General features: G+C 58.8%; 2 protein-coding genes across 2 annotated transcripts in view; both read left to right on the top strand.

Annotated features, from left to right (window-relative positions):
- Positions 1–242: 242 nt before the first annotated feature.
- Positions 243–10,484, top strand: LOC148216576 (uncharacterized). The gene is made up of 3 exons (XM_088135002.1): positions 243–461; positions 1,121–3,644; positions 4,467–10,484. Exons 1-2 carry the CDS (start codon positions 243–245, stop codon positions 2,240–2,242), a joined length of 1,341 nt encoding a protein of 446 aa, XP_087991128.1. The 3' UTR covers positions 2,243–3,644; positions 4,467–10,484.
- FAM222A (family with sequence similarity 222 member A) overlaps positions 301–21,933 on the top strand; it is a 35,099-nt gene continuing 13,466 nt past the window's right edge. Inside the window, exons 1-2 of the mRNA XM_088135073.1 lie at positions 301–1,092; positions 20,770–20,899. Of these exons, the coding sequence (XP_087991199.1) occupies positions 20,818–20,899 (82 nt within the window). The 5' untranslated portion in view covers positions 301–1,092; positions 20,770–20,817. The remainder of the gene's footprint in view (positions 1,093–20,769; positions 20,900–21,933) is intronic.

Below are 21,933 nucleotides of genomic sequence, written 5' to 3'. Positions count from 1 at the left end.
AAAGAAAAACTCATTAAAAACCCGCATTAAAATCTCATTAGCTCTTAAAAGGGAAACGAAAGATTAAAGCGGAAACGGGGAAAGGGACGCCGGGCTCGGGGCGGCCATCCGGGCCGGCGGCCCTTCTCGCGCCGGGCGCGCAAGCCCACTTTCGAATTCGGCCGCGTGGCTGCGAGGCCCCGCCCCTCCAGCGGAGGGAGGACGCTTCGTGGCGTCGCCCGGGCAACCCCGGCCCGGGGATAATGGGGGGCGTGGCCCGGCCGCGTGTGCCTCGAGACGGGCAGAGCGCAGGAGGCGCGCGCGCCGCGCGGCTCAGTGTCGCCGGCGCCGCCGCGGAGGGAGGTTGCGGCCGGAGCCTCCCGCTTCGAGCAGCCGGCGAGGCCGGGCGCCGAACAGCCGCCGCGGAAGGCGAGGCGGAGCCGTCTCTCGCGGCAGCCGCCGTCACTGCCCGCCTGCAGCGGGTCGCCTCGCTTCTCGCGGCCGGCCGGCCGGCCCTCGAGGGAGGAAGCCGGCGGGCGGGCGGAGCGGCGTTCCCGCGGCCGCCGCGCTCCCTCGCCCTCCGAGCAAGCTCGGCGCTCCGGGGAGACCGAGCCGCCTCGCTGCGCTCCGCGCCGGCACGGCCGCGGCGGCGGTCCCCGGCCCGGGAGAGGGGCCCGCGCCCCGCCGTCCGGCTCTGCTGCGCGGCCCCGGCGCCCGCCGCGCTGCCCCGGCCGCCCTCCGCAGCCGCTCGGGGCCGCTTCTCGGCGCGGCGGCGGCACAGGCACACAAAGGGACCAGCCCCTCCGCCCTCCTCCATGTCGTCTGGGCTGCTCCGGCTCCGCCGCGCGCGGCCCCGGCAGGATGTGAGCCCCGCCGGCGGCTGGCGACCCCCGCGGAGCCCCGGCCGGGCGGCGCCGCGCCCGGGCTGCCCGTGAGGACCGCGGCGGCGGGCGGCGCCACCCTCGGCGGACGCGCGGTCCTCCGGCGAGGCATCGGCCGCGCTCCTCGCTCCGCTCCCCCTTCATGGCCGCGAGGACCCGGCGGCGGCGGCGGCGGCGGCGGCTGCTGCGCTCGGCGGAGGCGCCCTGAGGCCGATCCGGCCGCTCCGAGATGGTAAACCGGCCGCGAGGGAGGGACGCAGGGAGGGAGCGCGCTGGGCGGCGGCGGGGGGGGCAGCGGAAGGGTCCCTCGGCCCGGCCGGGAGGAGGGGGGGGAGGCCGTCCGCCCCGTCCTCGCTGGGCGCCCCCCGCCCACCCGCCCGCGGCGGTTCCCCGAGGGGGCAGCTCCGAGGAAGCGCTTCCTGCATCTGAGAAGCCCCCCGAGAGGCGGGGCGGGGCGGGACGGGACGGTCCCCTGCGCGCGGCTTCGCCGGGGCTGTCTCGGGGCTCGGGCTCCCGCGGGCGCCCCGGCTGAGCAGGTGGAGCCCGGCCTCGGTGGCGGGGCCCTCCCGGCTGCGGGGGCCGGCGCGCCTCGCCCGCCTCTGGCCCGAGGGCCCCTCCTAGCCCGGCGGGGCGCCTCGGGCAGCCGCAGACCGCGCCGGGGCTGGGGATGTCGTCGGCGCCTGTCGCCAGCCGGAGCAGCCGGGCGGGGGCCGGGGCGGGGGCGCGGCTGGCCTGGCTTTGTTGGCGGCGTGCAGGGCAGCCTCTGCCCCCCCCCCGCCAGGCAGCCCCTCCGGAGGCTTCTGGACGCGCGCCCGGAGCAGCGTCGAGGCCCGGGGCCCGCGGGGGCAGAGCGTTGCGGGTGCGGCTCCCCCCGCCTGCCCCAGGACGGCAGCTGCCGGCGTCCAGCGAGGGGGCGATTCCCCCTTCGGGGCGGGTTCCGGGATGCCGCCCTGAGGGGCCTCTGCGGACTGGGGAGGAGGTCCGCGGGGAGGGGTCGGCGGGCGCCCGGCTCACTCGCGCTTCTTGCCCTCCCCGTCGGCGCCTCCGGCCGGTGCTGCGTCTCCGGCAGCCCGGCCGGACTCGCTCGCGGGAGCCTCTGTCCTCGAAGCCCCCGGAGCCGTCGGCGCCCAGCGCGCCAGGCCCGCCGGCCCCTCCGGAGCGGGGAGGAAGCAACGCCGCTGCTGCCGCCGGTGGCAAGGTGGAGGCCTGACGGATGGCACCCGGGCAGGGAGAGGCACCCACGGCAGCCCCCGAGGTTGCTTAGCCCCCTCGCTGCCCAGGGCTCCCCCCAGAAAGTGCGGGTAAACGGGGTGGGGTCTGCTCTCAGAAGGGGAAACCCGCGGGGGCCCTGGGAGCGCACTCCCCCACCCAAGGGCCCGTGAAGCCGATTTCCCCCCAGCAGGGGGAAGGTGCGGGGGTCTGTCTGCCTGCAGAGCCGAACTCTGAGACGGATCTCTCCTCCCCTGGAGCTGGAAGTCTCGATGGCGGGAGGCCTCTGCCCAGCCCGGTCACGTCTTCGATCTGCCAGGGCAAGAGACGGACGTTGGCCCGGGCCGGGCTTGGAGCGTTGAGTCTCCTGGGCCGCGGGTCTCTTCTGCTGGGGTGTCCCTGGCCCCAAGGAAGGTCCCCCCTTCCCATCTGCTGTGTGGCTCTGGAGCGTAGGTGGGGTGAACCGAGTCGACTGCCTGGTTGTAATGGGGAGGGGACCGTTCCGGCTGGGGTCTGGGTATTTGGGTCACCTGTGGCCAAGTGGGGCTTTCGCTTTTGGACATGAGTGCCTAATAGTGCAAAGTGCGCACCAAATACTGTAGACTTCTTTCTCTCCCCTTACCGGCTTGATGGGAAGAAAAGTTTGCAAGTTTCAGACTTTGCAGAGTATTTTCTTGGGTAGAATGAAAAAGGGTTGAGATTTCAGAGCTGGAGCAAGAGAAAAATGTTTCTCTTTAGCCAGGCCTTTAAATATTAATGAGTTTATTGGGTCCTGTTTGATTTTGTGGGATTTTCATTTTTGTTATGATGCAAGTTCCCTGAAGTATCCAGTTTGAATATGAAGATGCGGTATCAGTTGAATAAAGCAAGCTGGTTTACGAGTGACTGCAACAGTTTTTCCAGATGGGCTCGGATGAAAAACTCTGTGAAACATTAAGGCCTGCATGTTTCGAATGCAAACCCGCTCGAGCGAAACGTGCAAAGAGGAGCTGTAGCACCCTGTTGTTGGGCTTGGGGGGAAGTGTGTGACTTGCCTTAACCTCCTTAGAAGCTCTTTGAGACAAGAGATTGTGAAATACCATCTCATGAAAGTTAAGCGATGGCTTGTAAGATTCGGAAAGGCAACACGATCATGATGGCCAAGAGAAAGAAGAGGCAAAATTTGACCTGGACCATCCTCGAGCCTGTAAGGGAGTAGGGAGTAGTAACTCGTAACTCGTTTCTTTTCTTTTTCTCTCCCTTTTGGTACCATATCAAGAGAATGACTTTTCCCCCGGAGTTTTATATCATCTGCCTGGTGAAGAACTCCGCAGAACTCAAAAGCGCGTGCAGTTGGCCAGTGCTTTGCTTGGTCCCCCTGTAGGTCCTGGGTGCTTTTCCCTCATGGGCCGGAAAGGGCGCCTCGTTTCCTTTTATCTTGTTAGGGGCCTTGACTCAGCCTGCCGATAGGATCCTCTGTGGAGAAGGAAGCGCCGGGAGCCCTCTGCGTGCTTCGTCCTCCTGCCTTTAAAAGCCTCCGAGAACCGGGGTGCGCGCTCGCCTCTCTGCCTGCAGATCCGCCACTGGCTCAAACAGGTCAATAAATCTCCATTCTGCCTCCTCCCTCTCAGTTCCGCGCTGCAAGATATTTCAAGTCTAAAGAGGGAGCCGCATTAAAATTGACGCCTGGAAGCCACCGAACCCTCCGTTCTCCAAGGCTGCAGCTCCAGAGAGGAGCGACAGACGGGCCCTTCGAATGGCGTATCCTCGCCGGGGGGGCGGTCTGTTCTCTGCCCTTCCTTTCGGGGGTTCAGCAAAGGCTGCCTGCAGTGGGGGTCCCCCCCGAGGGGCGTTTGAGACCTGGGGAGGGTTTTCAGGCTCCTTCTTTAAAGGCTTGGGGGCCAGGGAGGGTTCGCGGTGCGCGGAGAGTCATTGACGGGCTCGATTTTCCAGCCCGCTGCAGCTGGGCCCGGAGAAGCGTTCAGGGCCAGGCGAGGGCGTGACGTCTGCTCGCCCGCCCTGTTGCGCTTCCTGAACTCACCGTGGCTCATTTTTGGATTTCTGGTCTTTCTTGAAAGCGCCTTTAATCTCCCCTTGAGGAGACCCAACCCAGCGTGATCGCTAGGGAGGAGCTGGTCAGAATTGTCGGTTTGATCCGTATCTCTAACTCGGATCGAGGGCAGTCGGTCCAAGCGGCCACTGGATTGGGGACTTCCCTGGGTTGCTGTGAACTGAATCTCAGTGTCAGCTCTCCACATCGCCCAAATTATAACACTATTTCCGTTGCTGAAGCACCCTGTCTTACCCGGAAGGAAAACTGGGTTTTCAGGGGCAGAATTGTTCAAAGTTAAGTAGGAATGCAGTAAAAATAGAGCCGCTCTTTTCTGCCTAATCTTCCCCTTTGGGTTTTCACTTCAGAAATGTGGGTGAGGAGCGCCTGCTTGTGCTGCTGCGACTGTCTCCACTGTGGGGGGCATCCGTGTGGGTCCATCCAAGCCACTGTCACCTGTGCGTGTTTGGGCGTGATTTCCCCCCTGCCTTTCCATCAGACTCAAGGTGGCGTAACTAGCTTCTCTTTCTCCTCTTTTCTCCCCAGCGATAATCTTGTAGGGGTGGGGGCTGCCCCAAAGCCACACACACACACACACTCACACACACTGAGAAAGGACTTGACCCCAGATCTCTTCCTTCCTTTCTTGCTGTGGCTGCTGCCGGGGGGCGCGCATGGTGCCTTACAGGGAGTGTGCGAATGGGTGACGTTCTGCCACCCCAAGAGCTGCGTGATAAAATCTGCATGCTCGTGAGGTTTACAGAAGGGAAACAAAATGGAGGGGAAAGGATTGGAGAGTTCTTTCCAAGGCACGTGGCATCTGGTGCCCGAGATTTGCAGATCCGCCTTTCCCACGTGCTGGATTCCCGGGTCAAAATGTGGTGATGGGGTTTCACTTGGGTGGTTAGCCAAATCAAGAGATGGGGGCTGTTTTCCTGAACTGGGGTCTCCGATTCTGCAACATTACTCACTCCTGGCATGTGTGTTTATATTCTGGTCAGTGTGTTCAGTCTCGCTCAATAGTTTGGATAAAGTGATGGACGTCGTACTGTTTTTTCCCCAGGTCCCCGGATCTGAGGCTCCCTGTATAGGATGATACGTTGGGCCAAGGCCAGTAAGCTGCCTTAGCACGCTGTGTATTTTTGTTACCATAGGTCGAATCCATGTTTAAGTTCCTAGTCCATAGCGTGGATGCGTTAAAGATTGAGAAGCAACCCGTACCAAAAAGCTCCCATCCAAGTCGTGGTCTTTTTTCCTTCTTTCTCTGTTTGCAAGATTTCACTGTCCTGCAGACCTCTGCGTCCACACGGGCGCAGAACGGTGCTGAGAAGTTACGAAAGGGCTGGGTCCCCTTTCGGCTGAAAGACGTGCCTTGGTGCCCTGGCAGTCTGTGAGAGGCGCTTGGTAGGAGAAGGAAAGGGGTGCCTCTCCCCCCGCCCCCCCCATAGCAAACAAGGTGATGCCAGTGGCACAGAGACCTTGTCACGCCAGCTGGCCGGCCGGGTCTCCTTTCTTCCTCCTGTCTGGTCTGGTGCATTCTTGGGGAAAAGCTAATATTCGTGCAAGGTAATTCAATCAAAGGGTGATTCCTCTTGGCTAACCCGGGAACACAAAAGCCGGGCTTTATTACCCCCTCCTTGCCGGGCGAATGAGCCGGCTAAAGCTGGCTTTATTATGTTAACCTATTTGCGTGTCAAGAGCGATTGCGCGGCTGCCTGTCGCTGTTTGTGTTTGCTTGGCACCGCAAGGGAAGGCGAGGGGGAAAATGGCTGGTCGGTCAGCCACTCCAGGGGCACCGCTCGGTTGCTAAGTGACTTGGTCCCCTGCACTCGCTTCCCTCCCAAGGAGATGCCCTCCATAATTATCAGCCCGCTGACATTGGTTGAAAGCTGCCTAACGCTCTGTGTCTCTGTGTGCGTGTGTGTGCGCGTGTGTCTTTGGGAAAAACAGAATCTGCATGTTGGTTCTGCCTTGGCTGCGGATTTCGATGATGAGGCACAGAGAGGGATTTGTCCTCCCTGTGTGCACGAGTCGCAGCACGGCTGCCTCGCCCAGGGCTGCCAGGCCTGGCGTACCTGCAAGTTTCTGAGGTCCTTCTCCCCTGCCTGGCCAGCGCAAAGTCGTGGTTTAGCCGGAAAGAAAGACCGAAATGGTGAGCATCTGTCACTTTTTGAGTGAAATGCGCCCGCCCGCCCCCTCCCTCCCAACCTACCAACCATACAGGTAGTTTAGGATGACAGAAAAGACTCCAATACTTTACTCCCACCCACGTCCCTGCTTTCAGGTTGTAAAAATGGTCCTTCCTCCCCTCTCAGGCCTGGTGATCTCTGGCCAAGGAGGAGGAGAGAAGGCCCTTCGCTGTAGGAGGAGGTCTGCATCTTGAAAGCTGCCCCTCCTGTAGATCTTCGGCTGAAGGGATGGGCAATTCAGGGGGGTCCCCCAGGGAGCATCTGTGACTGTTTGCCTGCGAATTGCGCAGAGTCACGGGAGCCGGGCGGCATGCAGGCTGAATACATTATTTTCATTCTTTGCGATGCTTATCGGCACCGTCTTAGCAAATGGGGGGGGGTGCCGTGTCCCCGGCTGGGCGGCTGGCGGCTCCGGCCGGCTCCCGCTCAGCCCTTGCTTGGGTGCGGGTTCTGCCGCTGGCTGGCTTTGTGTGCTGCCAGAGACGGCAGCTGGCCCGTGGGGAGGCCGGCCGGCGCAGAGCAGCAGCTCGCTGGGAAACAGGAGATGCGTGCAGGGTTAGGGTTGCTTATCTAGTCGTTTATTTATTCATCGACTCTCCAATGGCCTTTCTGTTTCTTCCACAAGCAAGGCAGCTTGCGGTACTGAAGGGATAGAAAACATAAGCTGAAGCGACATTCGTACAATTAAAATCCAGAGTTAGAATGAAACGGTGGAATACGTTAGCCATTGCAAGCTGCTTCTGCTTGCAGTTCTTCTATTCCGCAAATTATCCAGGTTCTCTCGGCATCATTCCCACCTTTGCTGCGGTACAGCTTTTCATTTTCAGCCACCCTCCTCTGGGGAAATTGGGCTGGATTTCCTGTTCTTTGTGGGTAGAGCTAGAGCTTTTTAAAGCCGCCTTGTCCGTCTCTTGGCGTGGGAACTTCCACCTGGGCTCCTCCTCAGCCATCGGTTTGGCAGTCGAGTCAAGCAAGAGACGAGAACTTGGGGAAGGGGGTCTCCTCCCCTCGCTGCTGACCTTGCAGGGGGCTGGTGAGCTTCCAGCGGGGGGATTTTTTCCAAAATGGAAAAGTGGAATCCTGGGATTTGAGGCCTGGATGGGCTCGGGGACCTGCTTGCTCCTGGTCGTAACTTCCTTGGAAGTTACATTTCTGTGGCGGGCGATTCTTCTCTTCCGGCTTCGCTCGGTCCATCTGAGGACCTTGTGGGTGGGTGAAGCTGCTTGAAGCCCCCCGCCCTGAGGCAGGGCAGTGAGGCTGGAAGAGCAGACTGTGGCTCCTGGAGGGTCCGTCTGTGCGGGATGCTCTGCCCCGGATGCTGCAGCCTCCTCTGGCTTTTCCTGACTTGGTTGGCTGCGAGTGACACTCCAGCCCCGGCTGCGGACTTTGCGCCTGCAGGGTCCGGTGGCCGTGACAGTCCCGGATTACCCAGGCGCACAGAGAGGATGCTTTTCTTGCAAGATCTGACCGTCCGAGCGATTGGAATTATCCCCCCCTGAGCAGCCTGCTGGGACGGCGCTGGCAGCGCAGCCTGTTCCCCCACCCCCGTGTCTCAGGGCTGCGGCTTCCTTCCCAGCTGCCCCTCCCCTTTGCCGGGGTCTCACGGTGGCTCTTTGCCGGAGAGGCACAGAAAGGAATCCATTTATGACTGCTGTAAACAACCTTTCAATAAAAACAAGTTAATGACCTGAAACCGACGAGAGCCTGCTGGGAATTTTTTATTGCCCGGGAAGACAATATTGGCGCTTTTAAGCCCCCCTCCCAGGGCAGGCTGTACTTGGCCCCCAGCCTTTCAGCCTCCTGAACTCCGCACGCCCCCCCCCCCGCTGCCCCAGCCAGCCAGATGCTGGAGGTCCCTGCAGGGCTGTCTCAAGCTTTGGGGTTCCCTGGGAGCCCAATGAATTTGGCCTCTTGCGGGTTTCTGGGAGTAGAGTTGGGTCGAATGGAGGGGGGGCACTCCTCGCCCTAAGGTTTTAATTGCCTTGCATTTTCCCTCCCGCAGATCAGCGAATTGGCATTTTAGTTCAAGAGAAAGGACCCGGAGAAGCACGGGTTTTTCCTGGAGTCCAGGCTGGAGAGGAGGGGGGGAGTTCCTGATTAATCAGCTGCTTTGTGAATCCCCCCTTCTTTCACCTGCTGGCTGAACTTTTGGGGTGTGGGCTTAAATGCAGCTGGGTAATCGGTTCTTCGTGGTTCTGGTGGAAGAAAGGAATCGCTTTGTTTTGAACGCAGCACCGCCGCGTCTTCGGCAGTGCGGCCCCTTTCAGTTCGAGAGATGCAAAGGGCGGGCGAGCAGGCGAAGGGCTGGAGGCAGAGGCGGGGATTTGTGAAAGAAAACTGCGCGCAGGGAGGATAATGCAACTAAGGGAGGCAGGTAACGTCCTCCTTGCCCCTAATCCTGACTCGGCCGTAATGTCAGGTGGGTCGGCCTGCCCGTTTTGCGCATCAGCCTCGAGGGCCTCTGGAACTCGCTGCCACCAGATGCTGACGGCTCCCCTAGGTTTAGAAGCGGACATGATGGGGCGAGCTCAGAGCGGGGCGGGGGCCCTTAACCCCTCGCGCCACATGATCGGATTGAAAGCTGGCTCTGGTTGGAAAGAAGGCGTTGGACAGGCGGGCAGGGCCGGGCACTCTCCCTTGGGGGCCGCCACGCACAGGATTCAGCCACCTGCTTGGCCGGGGATGGGGCTCTGCCAAACTGGTTTCAGAGGGGGCTCCCTTTGTGTTTTGGTGGGGAGGGAGGCCCTTGGGAGGGCGCACGTGTGTCTACAAAGACTTTGCTTTTGAATTTGGAGGTGGTCCTTTTAGGGGGAGTGATGGCCCTGGGCTAAGCTGGCTCTGCTGCCGGTAACCAGCCCACTGCGAGGTCAAGCTTTAAGGCTTGGGCTGGAGGGGCTTCCCGCTGCTTCGTGCATCCAGGCCCCTTCGTTTCCCTCCTGCCAGGGGCGACGCAGGAGACGGGCAGGGTCCCCAGAGGAGCAGGGGGGCTCCTTCGGGCGGATCCCTGCAGGCTGCGGCCTTCTGGGGGCTGCAAACAGAGTTTGGGGTGGACGGTTCCCTCTTCGTAAGGAGGGACCAAAGCTAGTACTGTAAAGGAGGAATACGGCGTTTGCTGAACTGATGAAGCATCCGGACGTAGCCTCTCTCTGGAGATGGAAGGCATAGATGGGCCCTGTGGCTGAGGGGCATGGGTATGGTAGTCCAGCCCATTTGGAAGACACGGGGGTGCCTGTCTGAAATGATGGGATGGCCAGCAAAAAGTGAGGACCAGAAATTTATATTCTGTGTTTCCCTGAAAAAGAATGTTTGAAGCAGCTGACGTTAAAATACAAGTAAGAGAGGACCTGTGTAATTAAAGCATTAGCTGAAATAAAAACACTTTAAAAGTCTTCTTGGCAACAAGTCGGCTTGAATGCCGGAAGGAAAATCTCTGTTTGAAGGGAAATCTCTGCACTGGTGTTTTAGGAAATAAGGAGATGTTTAGCAGAAGTTTCAGCAAATACAGGAATCTCATCAGAAGCTTTTGATGTTTGCAAAGTGGCTGATTAAGTTGGCTTGCTCGTCTCAGGTCTGTGGTCTGACAACTTTGGGGAAGGGGGGCTTAAAGAAAAAAAAGACTTTCGAATATTGGCTCGTCTCAGCGTGAAAAAAGGGCAGACTTGTGGCCTTTGCACGTGGGATGCGATTGCCCCACCAGGTGCGGAGAGGCGTGTGAAGCGCCAGTTGCTGGATGTGGCCACCCCTTTTGGCTTCTGGACCTGTGGGAAGGGCTCGTGCGCCAGCTGCCCGTCCCCTCCCGAGATCCAGGATGGGGGATCGAGAGCGAGCCTTGCGGCCGTTTTTCTAACTCAATAATGACCGCGACAAGCAGAGTCTGCAGTCCAGAGATATAATTAGTCGGCGGCTACTTGCGCCCTTGATTTAGCTTCCTCCAGCCGAACAAGGCAGGCTGTTATGCCCAGTTGGAGGTGACATCCTGGCTGGGCCACGGTGGCTGAGATAAGAGGCCAGCCCCTCTGGTGCAGCAATGGAGGTCTTTGGGGGGAGGACAAGGGCAAGGGTGGGGTCTTTGTTCCAAGCCAGAGTGGTGGGCGAAATGTTAAGAGTCCTGGGGGTGCCTCGGGGCATCCCCTGCGAGGATGAAGGCCGCCAGGGACGGGTACTTGGCATCAGCCCCCTCCACCTTGGCCTTCGGGGTCCGGCATCCGGCCAGCCTCTTGTGACTGCTGGCGGTCCATGTCCGGGGGTCTCCCGTCCTGCCATCTGGAGGGGAAGGCACCCTCAAAGGAGGGCCTCCAGCCCCCTTTCCCATTACCTACTCCTTGGTGTCTGACAGCCTTCAGTTCGAGTGTTAGCCCCGCGAGAAACAATCTGTTCTTTCTGGAGAAATTCGGGCTGCTCAAGGCCAGCGTCGGGGCACGTCTGTGTGTCCGTGTGTGTCCTTCTGGTGCACATTCCCTCCTTCACAGAGACACATAAATAAGATTGCAGTATATCTTTCTCCTCCTACCTCTCCAAGAAGTGCTCAGAAGCGCTATAAAACCCCCTCCTTTAGACGCTCCCGTGCCGTTCTGGTTCTGAAATAAAGCGGAAAGCTGGCTGGGGACTTGGAGATCCCACTTGAAGTTCTCGGCAGAGCCTCAGGTGGCATGGGCCTCTGTCCCGCGCCCTCGTTGCTGGATTAAGTCCTCATCCTGTAGGCACGGCTGCTTCTCCCAGCCTGAGGACCTGGTTCGTCTGTGGGCTGGCTCCGGATGCGTGTCTCGCGGGGCCGGTCCGAAGTTGGTCCTCTTTTCAGAGCGCTGGGCGTGCCGAGCGCCTCAGGGCAGCATAAGAAAAACTAGATTCAGACGGCTCCTCCTTGTGGGTAGCAAGTCATAGGCCTGAGCGGGTGGGCAGCGCTTCTCGGGCCATAAAGATTGGGTCTGGTTGGTAGGAGAGGCTCCGGCTCTGGGGCCGAAAAGGGTGTTTCTGGCCCAGCAGCTGGGCATCTCCTGCACGGCAAGCCGTTGGCTTCTCAGGGAGGAAGGCCTTGCCGGGTTGGCTGGCACATTTCCTTGGCGTTTGCAGGGTTGGGCCCGCTTGGTTCCTTGGCTGCGTCTGTCTCCCCCTTCCTTTCCAGCCCCAGCAAAGAACCCTTGAGGCGCCTGGGTCGGAGCCCAGAGGGGAGGGCAGAAGGCCTCTCGAGATTGGGGTCTGCTGTGATGCCTGGCGGACTCAGGTCTTAGTCTCCCAGGCTGTGCCCCCTTCTCTGGAGCACCCCCAGTTTCACCTGCGGAACTGAGCGAGTGGGTGCCCCTTGCTGTTGGGCGTTGGGAAGTGGCGTGGGGTGGAGGAAGGGCAAAGTCCTGCAACCAGCCGCGTGTCGCTTCGCCCCTCCTGCTGCAGATGGAAGCGGAGACCAGCGTTCTGTCGGGGGGCGACTTGTCCCTTCTCTGGATGGTCCTGCCTTTCAGCCATGCCGCCCTCTTCCTCTTCGCTGCGAGGTTTGCAAACAGAAAATGACGGCTGGAAGAGCCCCAGCTCTGCCTGCAATCTTTTCTGCTGGAGGGATCTGTCTCACTGGTGCACACACGTGAGTGAATGTGTGTTGCACATGCAGAAGGGCGGGCCCTCCGACACACGGCTCCCCCCCCGCCCGCCTCCCCAGCTGTTCCTGGGTTATTAATGTGCAGAGCCGATCACTGGCTCCCATTGTAATCATTAAAACTATTAGAAGGGGAATGTTCGCTCGAAGCTAATGTCAGCCTCTCTCTCTGTTCTGCCTTGCCAATGCTCACAATTAATGCCAATCAGAAGCCGGGATGAAGCCAACTTGAAATCACGTCTGTTTGATCTCATTTGTCAGCTGTTGCCGATCCGTGTTGTACATTTTCATACAATTGCTATAAACATAGAAGGGAAGAAAGAAGGGATGGTGGCGAGGGGGGGCCTCGGTATCCCTTCCCTCCTCTCCTCCCCGCCCTGGCACCATTGTTCTGCGAATCCATTTTAATCATTTTGCATTTCTCTGCCTGTCATCTGCCTCTCACGTGAGGAAAGTGGGCCTTTGTGAAACAGGCGCCCTGTGTTTGACAGATGCCTCCTTTTCTGATCCGGTGGATGGCCAGGCAGGATTGGCGGCATCTGAGTCGCCCGAGAGGCCGCCGCTTGCAGCGGTCATCCCCCTTCCCCTCTCCTCCGCCTGCGTCGAGGCAGGGCCAGCCTCAGGTTCACAGTAAAGGAACGCCTCTCTGAAGAAGGGACCGTCCGGAGTGGCCACGCTGAGCTGGGTTGTCTGCAAGGAAGAGGCAGCTACGGCGGGGTCTCCGGCCAGGGGTCCTGCGCGCCTGGCGGAAGTCCCATCCAGAGGGCCGGGGCGGGGGGAGAGGGGCCAGGGCACTAGCCTGCTCCAGCCTGGACTCTGCAGCACATTGAGCCTCGACTCGCATTTAAGGGTGCTTTGCTAAGCCATGGTTTCTGGAGTAAACCACAGTTGGCTGGCTTCAGGCCGTACCTGTGGCTCCAGCCGAATAAAACCACGCAGAGAGACCCAGTGCCAAGGGAGCCAAGTCCTCCTTGGCCTGGCGTGTCTGTGTCCTCCAGAATTGCTTCCCGGAATGCCTGTTTACGTTGTTCGGGTGTGCAGAAAGTTACGGCGAGATTCTTCCCCCCGGAGTCAGTCACTTCAGCGGCCGGGCTTCCCCGCTTCCAAGCCTGGAAAAGCTGCGGGGAGGTCTCACTGGCTGCAGGGGGATCTGCCTGCCTTCCTCTGCTTTTCTTCCCCCCCCTGCAAAGAGGGGAAGGGCCATCGATGGGAGCTGAATTGCAAAGCAGCCTTTGGACCCCAAACGCCCCCCAGCCATCACCCCCGAGCCAAGGAAGGAGGGCTGGCTGGGCGGTTCGGGGTCAGGGTGCTTAAGGCCCGGAACGCCCGTCTGTCGCTTGGCTCTTTTCTTTTCAGATAATGGTGGCGCCTTTGAAGAACCTTTGCCCCCGCCATGCCCTCCCCCGGCCTGTCCTGGGCAGGAGAGACCGCGGGGGCGCTGCTGGAGCCTATTGGTTTGTGCCTTGTGCGGGGGGGAGGCTGAAGCCAAGCACCCCGACAGCGGGTCTGAGAATGGGCGCCCCGTTCCATCCATTGGCACTTTGGGTGAATTGCTCTGGGGGCAAAGGTTGGATGAGAGGGGCAGGTGTGTGGTGGGGGATCCAGTCGTGAAAGGGCGGGGGTGCTCAGAGTCATGGGGGTGTCCTGTCTGTCTTGACCCTCGCTAGCCGGAAACTCCTGGTCGCTCGGTGGGGGCCTTCTGGGTGTTCCTGGGCACCCCAAGCGGGCTGGGAATAGACCTCCTTTAGTTTAGGTGTGGTGACTGTCTCTGACATGCGGTCACAGTAATCTGGGCCCTTTGGCCAGGGCTCTCCTGGTTAGACTATTGTTGGCCTTAATTCCGCTTTTCTTGATCGAGAGAAATCAACAGCGCCTCTGGAAATAACAGAGTCCAACCCGTGAGTTTCGTTGTCCCTCCAGTTGTAATTTTCCACCAGACCTCGTCTGGCTTCCTTGCAAGTCAACATAGTTCGGTGTGACTTTCCCCAACTGACTTGCTTTCAGGAGGGCAGGGTGACATTTGCCTCTTGGCATCCATCCTGGGCACCTGCAGGAGGAGGCTTTTTTCCCGCCTACCCTGTACCGAAAGCAAAGAGACAAACCGCCCCCATCTCCGGGGAAGGCCGTGAAAAAGTGAATTCTGAGACTTGGGCAAGGCCAAGACAGAATGGAAGCCTTGAATGCTGATTGGCTGGCCTGCTGTGACATCACAGAAGAAAGGGTGGAAGGAAGGGTGACCCTGGCGGCTGCCTGGAGCTCCAGGATGGATGGACAGAGGGAGGGAGGGAGGGAGGGAGGGAAAGAGGGAGGGCTTGCACGGCTATCCAGAGCAAATTGGAAGCGTTGGGGGTGGCAGAGCCTTGCCGCCTTTTGCTTGACCATCCGAAGTGGACCTCAGGGGTGTCTTGACTTGGCAGAGAGAGGAGAGACCTTGGCACATGCTCTGAGTGTGCCCCCGTTTGGGGCAACCTGTCCCTAACCTGCAAAAGGAATTGCAGCACCTCCTAATCACACGCAGAGTGCTTTTGTGTCATGCCCAAGTGCCCCCAGCGATGCCCCATCCTAGCAGCTTCAAGAGGAGGCCTCGCCGCTCATTACGCCCTCCCCCAAAGGAAAGCAAGGTAGTGCTTCGGTTTTCCTTTTTGGCTGTTTTGACCCCTTGCCTGCCTTGGCAGGATGGGAGCCGTGGAGCGCTGCCTGCTGCCCGGCGGGGGGGGCGTGCCGTCTTCCCCCTCGGCTGAAATCTCCAGCACTTGCTTTCTTCTGGGTCGACGCTCAAGCTCTCGGCTGGGTCAGAGATGCTTTGGCGGCAGGAGGGGTCGAGCGCTGGCCGCACCCAGGGCCACAGGCTTGGGCCAGAAGACCAGACCCGAAAAGGGGCAAAGCGTTTTCGTGGCCCCCAGTTTGATCTGCTGGGAATGGGCCCCACTTGCACGTGAAGTTGCCTGGGAGGGCAGAAGGGCCTTCTCTGCGCTGGGGAAGTTCTGTGCTAGGTGACGTCCCCCCCCCCAGATTATTTGCCTCTACTTTTTGTTTAATTCTCCACCATCAAACCGTCTTTGTACACCTTTTCTTCGTCTTAATCCCTCATCTGAAACAGATGCGTTCGCTGAAAACTGGGTTTCTCACTTTTGCTTGCACTAGAGAAAAAGGACTTATGTAGGACTGCGACCGGGGCGTCTTTGCACGCCCTTCTCTCCACGCAGGCCTCTTGCTGCTGAATTCCCTATTTCAGCTACAACAAGAACTGTTGTTTCAAGGAGAGGTTTTTACAAGAAGGGGGGGAATACAGAAATTGTAAAGCAAACAGAATAATGGCACAATAGGGCACTTATAGTATTCATAATTCTAGCTTGTTTGTTACACTGCAGTAAAGATAAGGAATTAGCCCATGCTGTAGAAGCTGATAATTTTCTTATTTATTTACTTTCAATATTTGCGGTCCCTCCTTCAAGCAGAAAATTGTCCAGAAGCCAGTCTGCCACCATTTAGAAAATGCAAATGAGCCATAATTAGGAAACCGGTGGCTTCCTCCGCTGTGAAAATCTGTGTTCGGATTGAGGGGAGCAGGAGGGTTGGAGGGGACTCTTGGCGGGGGGGCTAAAATTAAAGGACCCTTGTTGGAAATGTAGCACAAACACTGCGATGCTGAAGGAGAAGACGCAGAATGTGCGCAAACACCACAACTTTGGCCAGTGGTTTCGTTGGGGGGGGAGTCTGGCGGGGGGTCAGTGAACTGCAGGGGCCTAGATCACTGATGGGGCGTGTGCTTGGCCTCCGGACTGGCCCCCACCTCCATGGAGACGGGAACGATCCCAACGCGTCTGTTGGGAGCCTGGCGCTGCCAAGCGTGGCCGGGAGGAGGAAGAGGCGAGGAGCCGAGGGGCGTGCCTGTGGGGGGGCAGGTCCCAGGCACCAGAGGCGGGGGCAGGTGTGCAAAGATTTGGGGGCTGGTGCAGGGGGAGGCTGCAGCGTCTTAGGCTGCAACAGAAGTTCACGCAAGCTTTTAACAAGTGTTTAAACTTGGCAGACCCCCCCCCCCCCCCCGTGCAGGCCAATTCCTGGCTCTCGCCGAGGCCCCCTCCCTGCTGTGGCCCCCCTTTTAATCAGCGGCCTGTGTGGCTCAAAGCTGGCTGGGCTGTTGCTGATCACACAAGGGGTTAGTGGAAATTACCCTTGACTCTTGCATGCTAATATAATCTTGAACCACATCTTCTGGGCTGCAGCTAAAATTGCTTTTTAGATTAACATTTAATTATTAACCGGATGCGCTCCCTCTTCCTCTCCCGCTTGTTCCCCAGCAGGCTCGGGCTTGCTGGTGGGGGGGGCCAGTGAGGGGCTCCCCCCTCCAGAACATATTAGCCGGGTTTCATGGAGACATTTGCGAGTGGGGAAGAGAGGTCACGCTGCAGCCCGTCTGCTTTATTAGACGCCTTTGGCAAGGTGCTGTTGAACTTTCCCGTTTGGGGTTTTATTTATTTCCCATAATTTACAGAAAGGTGACCTTTCTCCAGATTAACTCATTCCACCACCCAAACTGTCGGCTTTGCTAATTGAGTTGCAGCCCTTTTGGGTTTTCAAGGTTAAGCATAAATTACTTGCAAGTGGCCTGAGTAGCAGCGAACAGGAAGGAAGGGGACCATGCACGGGATCAGGCCAGGGCGTTGAGAGAGGAATGGGGTGCTTCGGAGCATGGGCAGAGTGCATCAGTGTCTTGGCTCCCCAAGCTGTAGAGGAAGGGGAACCGGCTTTGGGTATTTTTGCATCCTTCGGACCTGTAAGGAGTTTAGAGGGGATATTTCAAAGCTTAGTGTGTATTTGGTGGATTAGGCCCCCCCATTGTGCTGGGAAGAGCGCCTGCGCACCAGGGATGTGGTGTCAGCAGAGAACAGGACATCTGCCCGCCCCCCCAGCACAGGCCATTTTACAGCTCACCAAACGTACAGCTCTCTGTTGAGCAGTCAGACTTGAGACTGGCCAGTCCAAGCCCCTGGCAGGCTGGCATGAGCAGCGTTTGAATGGGTACGTCATGCCTTCATCCTTCCTTCTCTCCCCAGTGCTAGCGTGGCTTTCATAGCCCCCAGCCCTGCAAGGTGGGATGGGGGTATTCCCAGGTCACCCAGGGGTGCGTATGGCTGTCGGGGGTTGGAAGCTGGCCTTCCTGTGCCCCCTTGATGCCAGGCTTCCAGAGTTTATTCCATACCCAAAAAGGCTGTTGGCGGCGTCCAGCATCATCAGGTCACCCAACCACGTCCCCAGCACAACCCAACGCACGTAGAGAAGGCCGTACGACACGATGCATTGAAAAGTCACCCCAAGCAACCTCTCAGATGCCATCAGTGAAGAGACTCTGACTTTCGTTGTGTGAAAGCTCTCTGTTTAGTCATTTCCAAAAGAGCAGATAGAGACAGGGTGGGTTGTGATGCCAGCGGTGCGCCATCTAGCACAGCCACTGACTGTGCTGCAGATGGGCTGGGCTGGGAGTTGTACTCCCCGCGCATCTGGGAGCCATCCCGTCAGTGGCCCAAATGCTGGAGCAATCCTGGTTTTAAGACCCTTTGTGCTTCTCCTCTGCCACCGGCAGGCCCCCCTCCGCTCCCCTTCCCCTCTGCCAGCGAGGCTGCCCTGCCCTTTATCTCGCTGGCGGGACCTTCGCTGAGCCTCATGCGGGAGATAAGGCCCCTCTTATCCCTGGCGAAGGTGCCAAGAGGCCCGTCATTGGCATGCTAGGACAGGTGATGGGGGGATTATTAAAGTTGCAGAGAGCTTATAAATAGCTCTGATTTTCACGACAGGCTTTCAAAATTAGCAGGCGTTAGAGAAAAGGCTGTGAAATGGGTACTTATCCGAAAGGCTGTTAGAATGGCTTCGAGAAGGGAGCTATTTTTAAAGGCGCTGCAGTGGCACGGAGGGTAGGCATTATCTCCCGTGTGGGGGTGTTGGGAGCGGGGAGGCGTCCAGCAAGAGACAGCCGCCACCTCTACCTGGACGGGCAGGAAGGGGTTGGAGGACAGAGGCGTCTGCAGGGGCTCCTTCGCAGGTGGCCCTTCTGAGGGCGAGGGAGAATGCGAGGGCAGGGGAGGGACTTGGCAGATGGGGAGAACTGCTGAGCCCGCCCGCGCTCCGTGCGGATCCGGCTGCCAGTGAGATCCAGGAGGGCTGGGAATGAATTCGAATGCGCAGGGAGCTAAGTGGGCTCAGACTTTTTTGCATTAGTGAGCACTCTGTGACATCACAGCAGATGAGCCAATAAGCTGGAGAGATTTGCAAGCAGGTTCAAATGGGCGGTTACTCTGCTATTTGGAGAAAGATGCCAGGATTCGGGCTCACTTCAGTTCCTTGATCTTTCCAAGAGGCAGAAACTCGGAGGCCCGAAGGGGTCCTGGCGTATTTTTGGCTCTGCCATTCCGAGCTCCTCCTCCTCTCGGCAGACGGGTGCCCGTGCAAAGCCTCCTGCCCCCTGGCCTGGATGGGACTCTCCTCTCAGAGGCGGAAGGTGCCCGGCGGTCCAAATCCCCCAAACGGCTTCTCTGGGGAGAAGGGGCTGGGGATCTGCCTGCAGGGTGAACCTCCAGGGCCAGGCAGGAGAAGCCAGGGCAGTAAGCTGAGGCTGGAGGCCCAGCTGGCTGGTCAGCAAAGGTTAAGCGGCGAGGCGTAGGATGGGCAGAGCTCTGCACCTGAGCAGAGCCGCCGGGCTCCTGCCACGCCAGCCTGGGGCTTCAGGGAGGCCCTCGGGCAGAGCCGGGGCCGTGTGGGAGAAGGCCGGCGTCCCACCGCAGGAACGGGGTCCATCCAGTGTCGCAGGCAGCAGGGCACAAATACGCAAATCAAGGCAGAAAGTGCCAGGTCCCCCCAGTTCAGCCTTACGAGGCCTTGCCCCCGAGACCCTTCTCCAGCAAAGGGTATCTCTTACCCTGCTCGAGAGCCAACCCCGGAACTGCCGAGAGAGGGACCCAGCTTTGGAGGAGCCGGCCGGCTGGCCGTGGGCTTCGAGTAACCCTCTTGTGCCCAGCCGGTTGGGGTCTGTCGTGCCGCTTGGTCCGCAGCCCCTCTCCTCCTGGACCGGGGGTGCTCGGCTGCTCCCGGGCCCGAAGTCGAGGATGGGATGGCGAGGGGCGAACGGCCGTGGACCCGATTCCCGAGCAGCCCGGCTCTGTCGGGTTGGGCGCCTGCGCCGGCAGCTCCCTCGCCTCGGACTCGTCCCCTTGAATGTTCTGAAAGGACTCGAGGTGGGAATCGGGCCCCTGCTCTCCCCTGCAAGTCGCGTTAACAAGGGATTCGTAATCAAGGCCCGTTTCGCCTGCGTCTCCCAGCTTTCTCTTAAAGACAGTAATAGGCGAAAATTGGCTGTGAGACAGAATAAAAGTCCCTTTCAGAGTAAAAATCGCTTCTTTCAAGGTGGCTTCGTGGAAAATGAAATAGCTGGTGATGATGAAAGGTGGCTGTGTCTCAGACTTCGGGTTTCTTTTTCTTTCCTTTTTAGAGAGAGAGGCTGGTACAGATGGGGGGAACCTAGATTGAGATAATTATGTGGTAACGAACTCTTGTTGTGAAATTAGCATCTTAAGAAAGATAGTGAAAAGGGCTTTTATTCATGAATACTTCATTAGTACCAGGAACAGGAGCCTTGGCAGCTCCAGGCGCATGTTCAACGTGAGGAGCGGATGTTTTGGTTCCTCTGGGTGCCCACCTCTGTCTCCGGGTGGGCTGGCTGACCGCCACTGCCTTTGCCGAAAGGGCCCAAATGGCCTTTCGCCCCAACCCTGGGTGTGCATGCTCTTGGGAACCAGTTGACACGCGCGCATACACGTCTGCACACACACACACATGCGCGCACACGCCCCAGCTTGCAAGAGCCGTACCCAGGGGTTCAGCCCTCCCATTTCAAGACAACTGTCTGTGACTTCATTTAGGAATCAAACCAGTTGAATGAAGTCTCATTCTGTTTGTGCTTTTCAGTGCATTGTTAATCGAGTGACTCATTTTCCAATCATGCTCTTGTTTTACGCACTATTTCTTTTTATTTCTCCCCATAACTATCAAAGAGTTAAATCTGCTTCGGCTCCCCGTGCGGTCCCGGGCGTATTCACAGGTAGATCCTTGCTGCGTGCGTCTCTCCTGCTTCTCTGACAGAGAGTGTCCGTAGGACCAGAACTGGCACCCGGGTCTGTCCAGAAACAGGCCGCGGTTAGTCGTTGCCACGGTCTGGCAGGCAAACTCCTGCAGGCACAGAGTTTAGGAACGATAATCTTAATGCTGCGTGGTTGCAGTCCTAAAGCGGTATTTCTGTCTGTAAAGAGTGAAACCTGATCCAAAGAATGAATATATTTTGAGATGAGAAAAGGACGCAGGACAGAATCGAGGGGAGAGGAGGGCAGAAATGTAAAACTTTCCCCTAGTTCTGAGGAAGGGGGCTGGAGGAGTTAGGCAGTGTTACTCTGCAGAGTTCTCTTGAACGGCGAGAAGCCGCCCCCGTCGTTTTCAGGATTCTGGGCAAAGGGGCTATGGAGCCACGGGAAATCATTGCTTTGCGCGGGTGCCTTTCCCGTGCCGGGATGAGAACAGGAAAGGAAGCCGTTGGCTGGGGTCCCCGCTTGCTCGGGGGGGGCTTTCAGCCACCTCCCCCAGCATCTGCCCAGGGTGCGCGGGGAGGAGGACGCTGGGCAAAATTGCACTGGCATAACCATTAACCAGTTCAGAGGCGACGGAACGGATGCCCCAACTTGATTGGGACTGAAGGGGCAATATCCTGGGGGGCAGGAATCCCGTGGCAGCTGAAACCAGGACGGGGGGGGAGTGCGTCGCTTACAAGCAGAGGTCCTTTCCCCCCCCACCCCACCCCCCGTGTTTGACTGACAGACTAATCCTGTTTGTCTCCTCTGGGTCTCCTTGCAGGGCGCTCTGGAGTGATGCCGCCGGAGACATCTCGCCCTCTCTTCCGCCATGTTGGCCTGCCTGCAGAGGACCCAGAACCCGCCAAGGCAGCATCTGGGGTGTCCGAATAAGGCCCTGGAGCAACGCAAGGGTGAGTCGCTCTGGGCCGGTGGCTGCGGCCAGGCGGGCGGAGGCAGCCCCGCTCGTCCTGGAGTGGAAGTGACCCTTGGCGTGGGTGCCGTACAGGGCACGGCCAGGCCAGCTTCTCTGTTGTAGCTTGGCGTTGCCAAGGCTGCCTGTCAAATTGCCAGAGGCGAGTGTTGCCCTCACGTGCCAGCTGGTGCTGGCTGGATTTGTGCACCTGAGCCAAACCCCTTCCAAAGTTTGATTGCAAGGGGGACTCCGCCTGTGGGCGTCCGGTGGAAGCCCCGATGACGTCACACGCGTCGTGACATCATTGCGCGTTTGCCAGGGGGGTCTCCCGATGCAAATTCTGTTGCCCTCTCCCCCTCACCCCAGGGGCTTGGGGAGAGTTTCCTTTATAATACTGCTGCCCTGCACCACTTTTCTGTCACGGGCAGAATCAAAAGAAAGCCAAGCTGCTTTTAAACAAACAAATGTAAATCAACAGGAGAAAAATTTCCAAATCGGAGAAAGAGAAGAGGGGCCAAATGCCCAGCGGTTGAGGGGGGTGGCTGGCATTTGGGGAGATGTGGAAGTGGAGGGCAAAGGCCCCAGGCAGGGGAGAATGGGTCTCTCGCTCTGCTTTCCGCTTCAGCGCCCTCTCGCCTGGCCAACGAAAGGGCGCGTCTTCACCTAATGCCCGGAAGAGAACAGGGGAAGCAGATGGGGAGTGGGGCAGGAGGATCCGGGGGGTGGGACAAGCGGCGGCAAGTGGAAACGCCTCTGAGAGCCGTGGTGGGAGGGGCCCGGGGCCCTGCTGTGGCTCTGCCCCGTCACCCGTTTGGCAGGGCCTCTCCTCTCCCTCTGAATCCGGCTTTCTGCGGTTGGAGGTGAGGCGGCCTTTTGTAGAACCTGAAAATAGCTCCCCAGAGCTCCCTCGGCAGAGCACCTGTTCCTCGCGGGCTTTGTCTCTAAATCCAAAGCTGTGATTAAATGTATATTTAATGAGCCCGGTTTAGGCGGGCAGCGTCGACCTCTTTGGCTGCAAAGGCACATTAAGAT

The sequence above is a fragment of the Python bivittatus genome, unplaced genomic scaffold, assembly GCF_059951505.1.
Source record: "Python bivittatus isolate LINGU-HERP-01145 unplaced genomic scaffold, Pbiv_v1 ctg000100_np1212, whole genome shotgun sequence".
Taxonomy (NCBI): domain Eukaryota; kingdom Metazoa; phylum Chordata; class Lepidosauria; order Squamata; family Pythonidae; genus Python; species Python bivittatus.
Note: the sequence above shows the minus strand (reverse complement) of the source record. Positions and strands in the feature narration are given on the sequence as shown.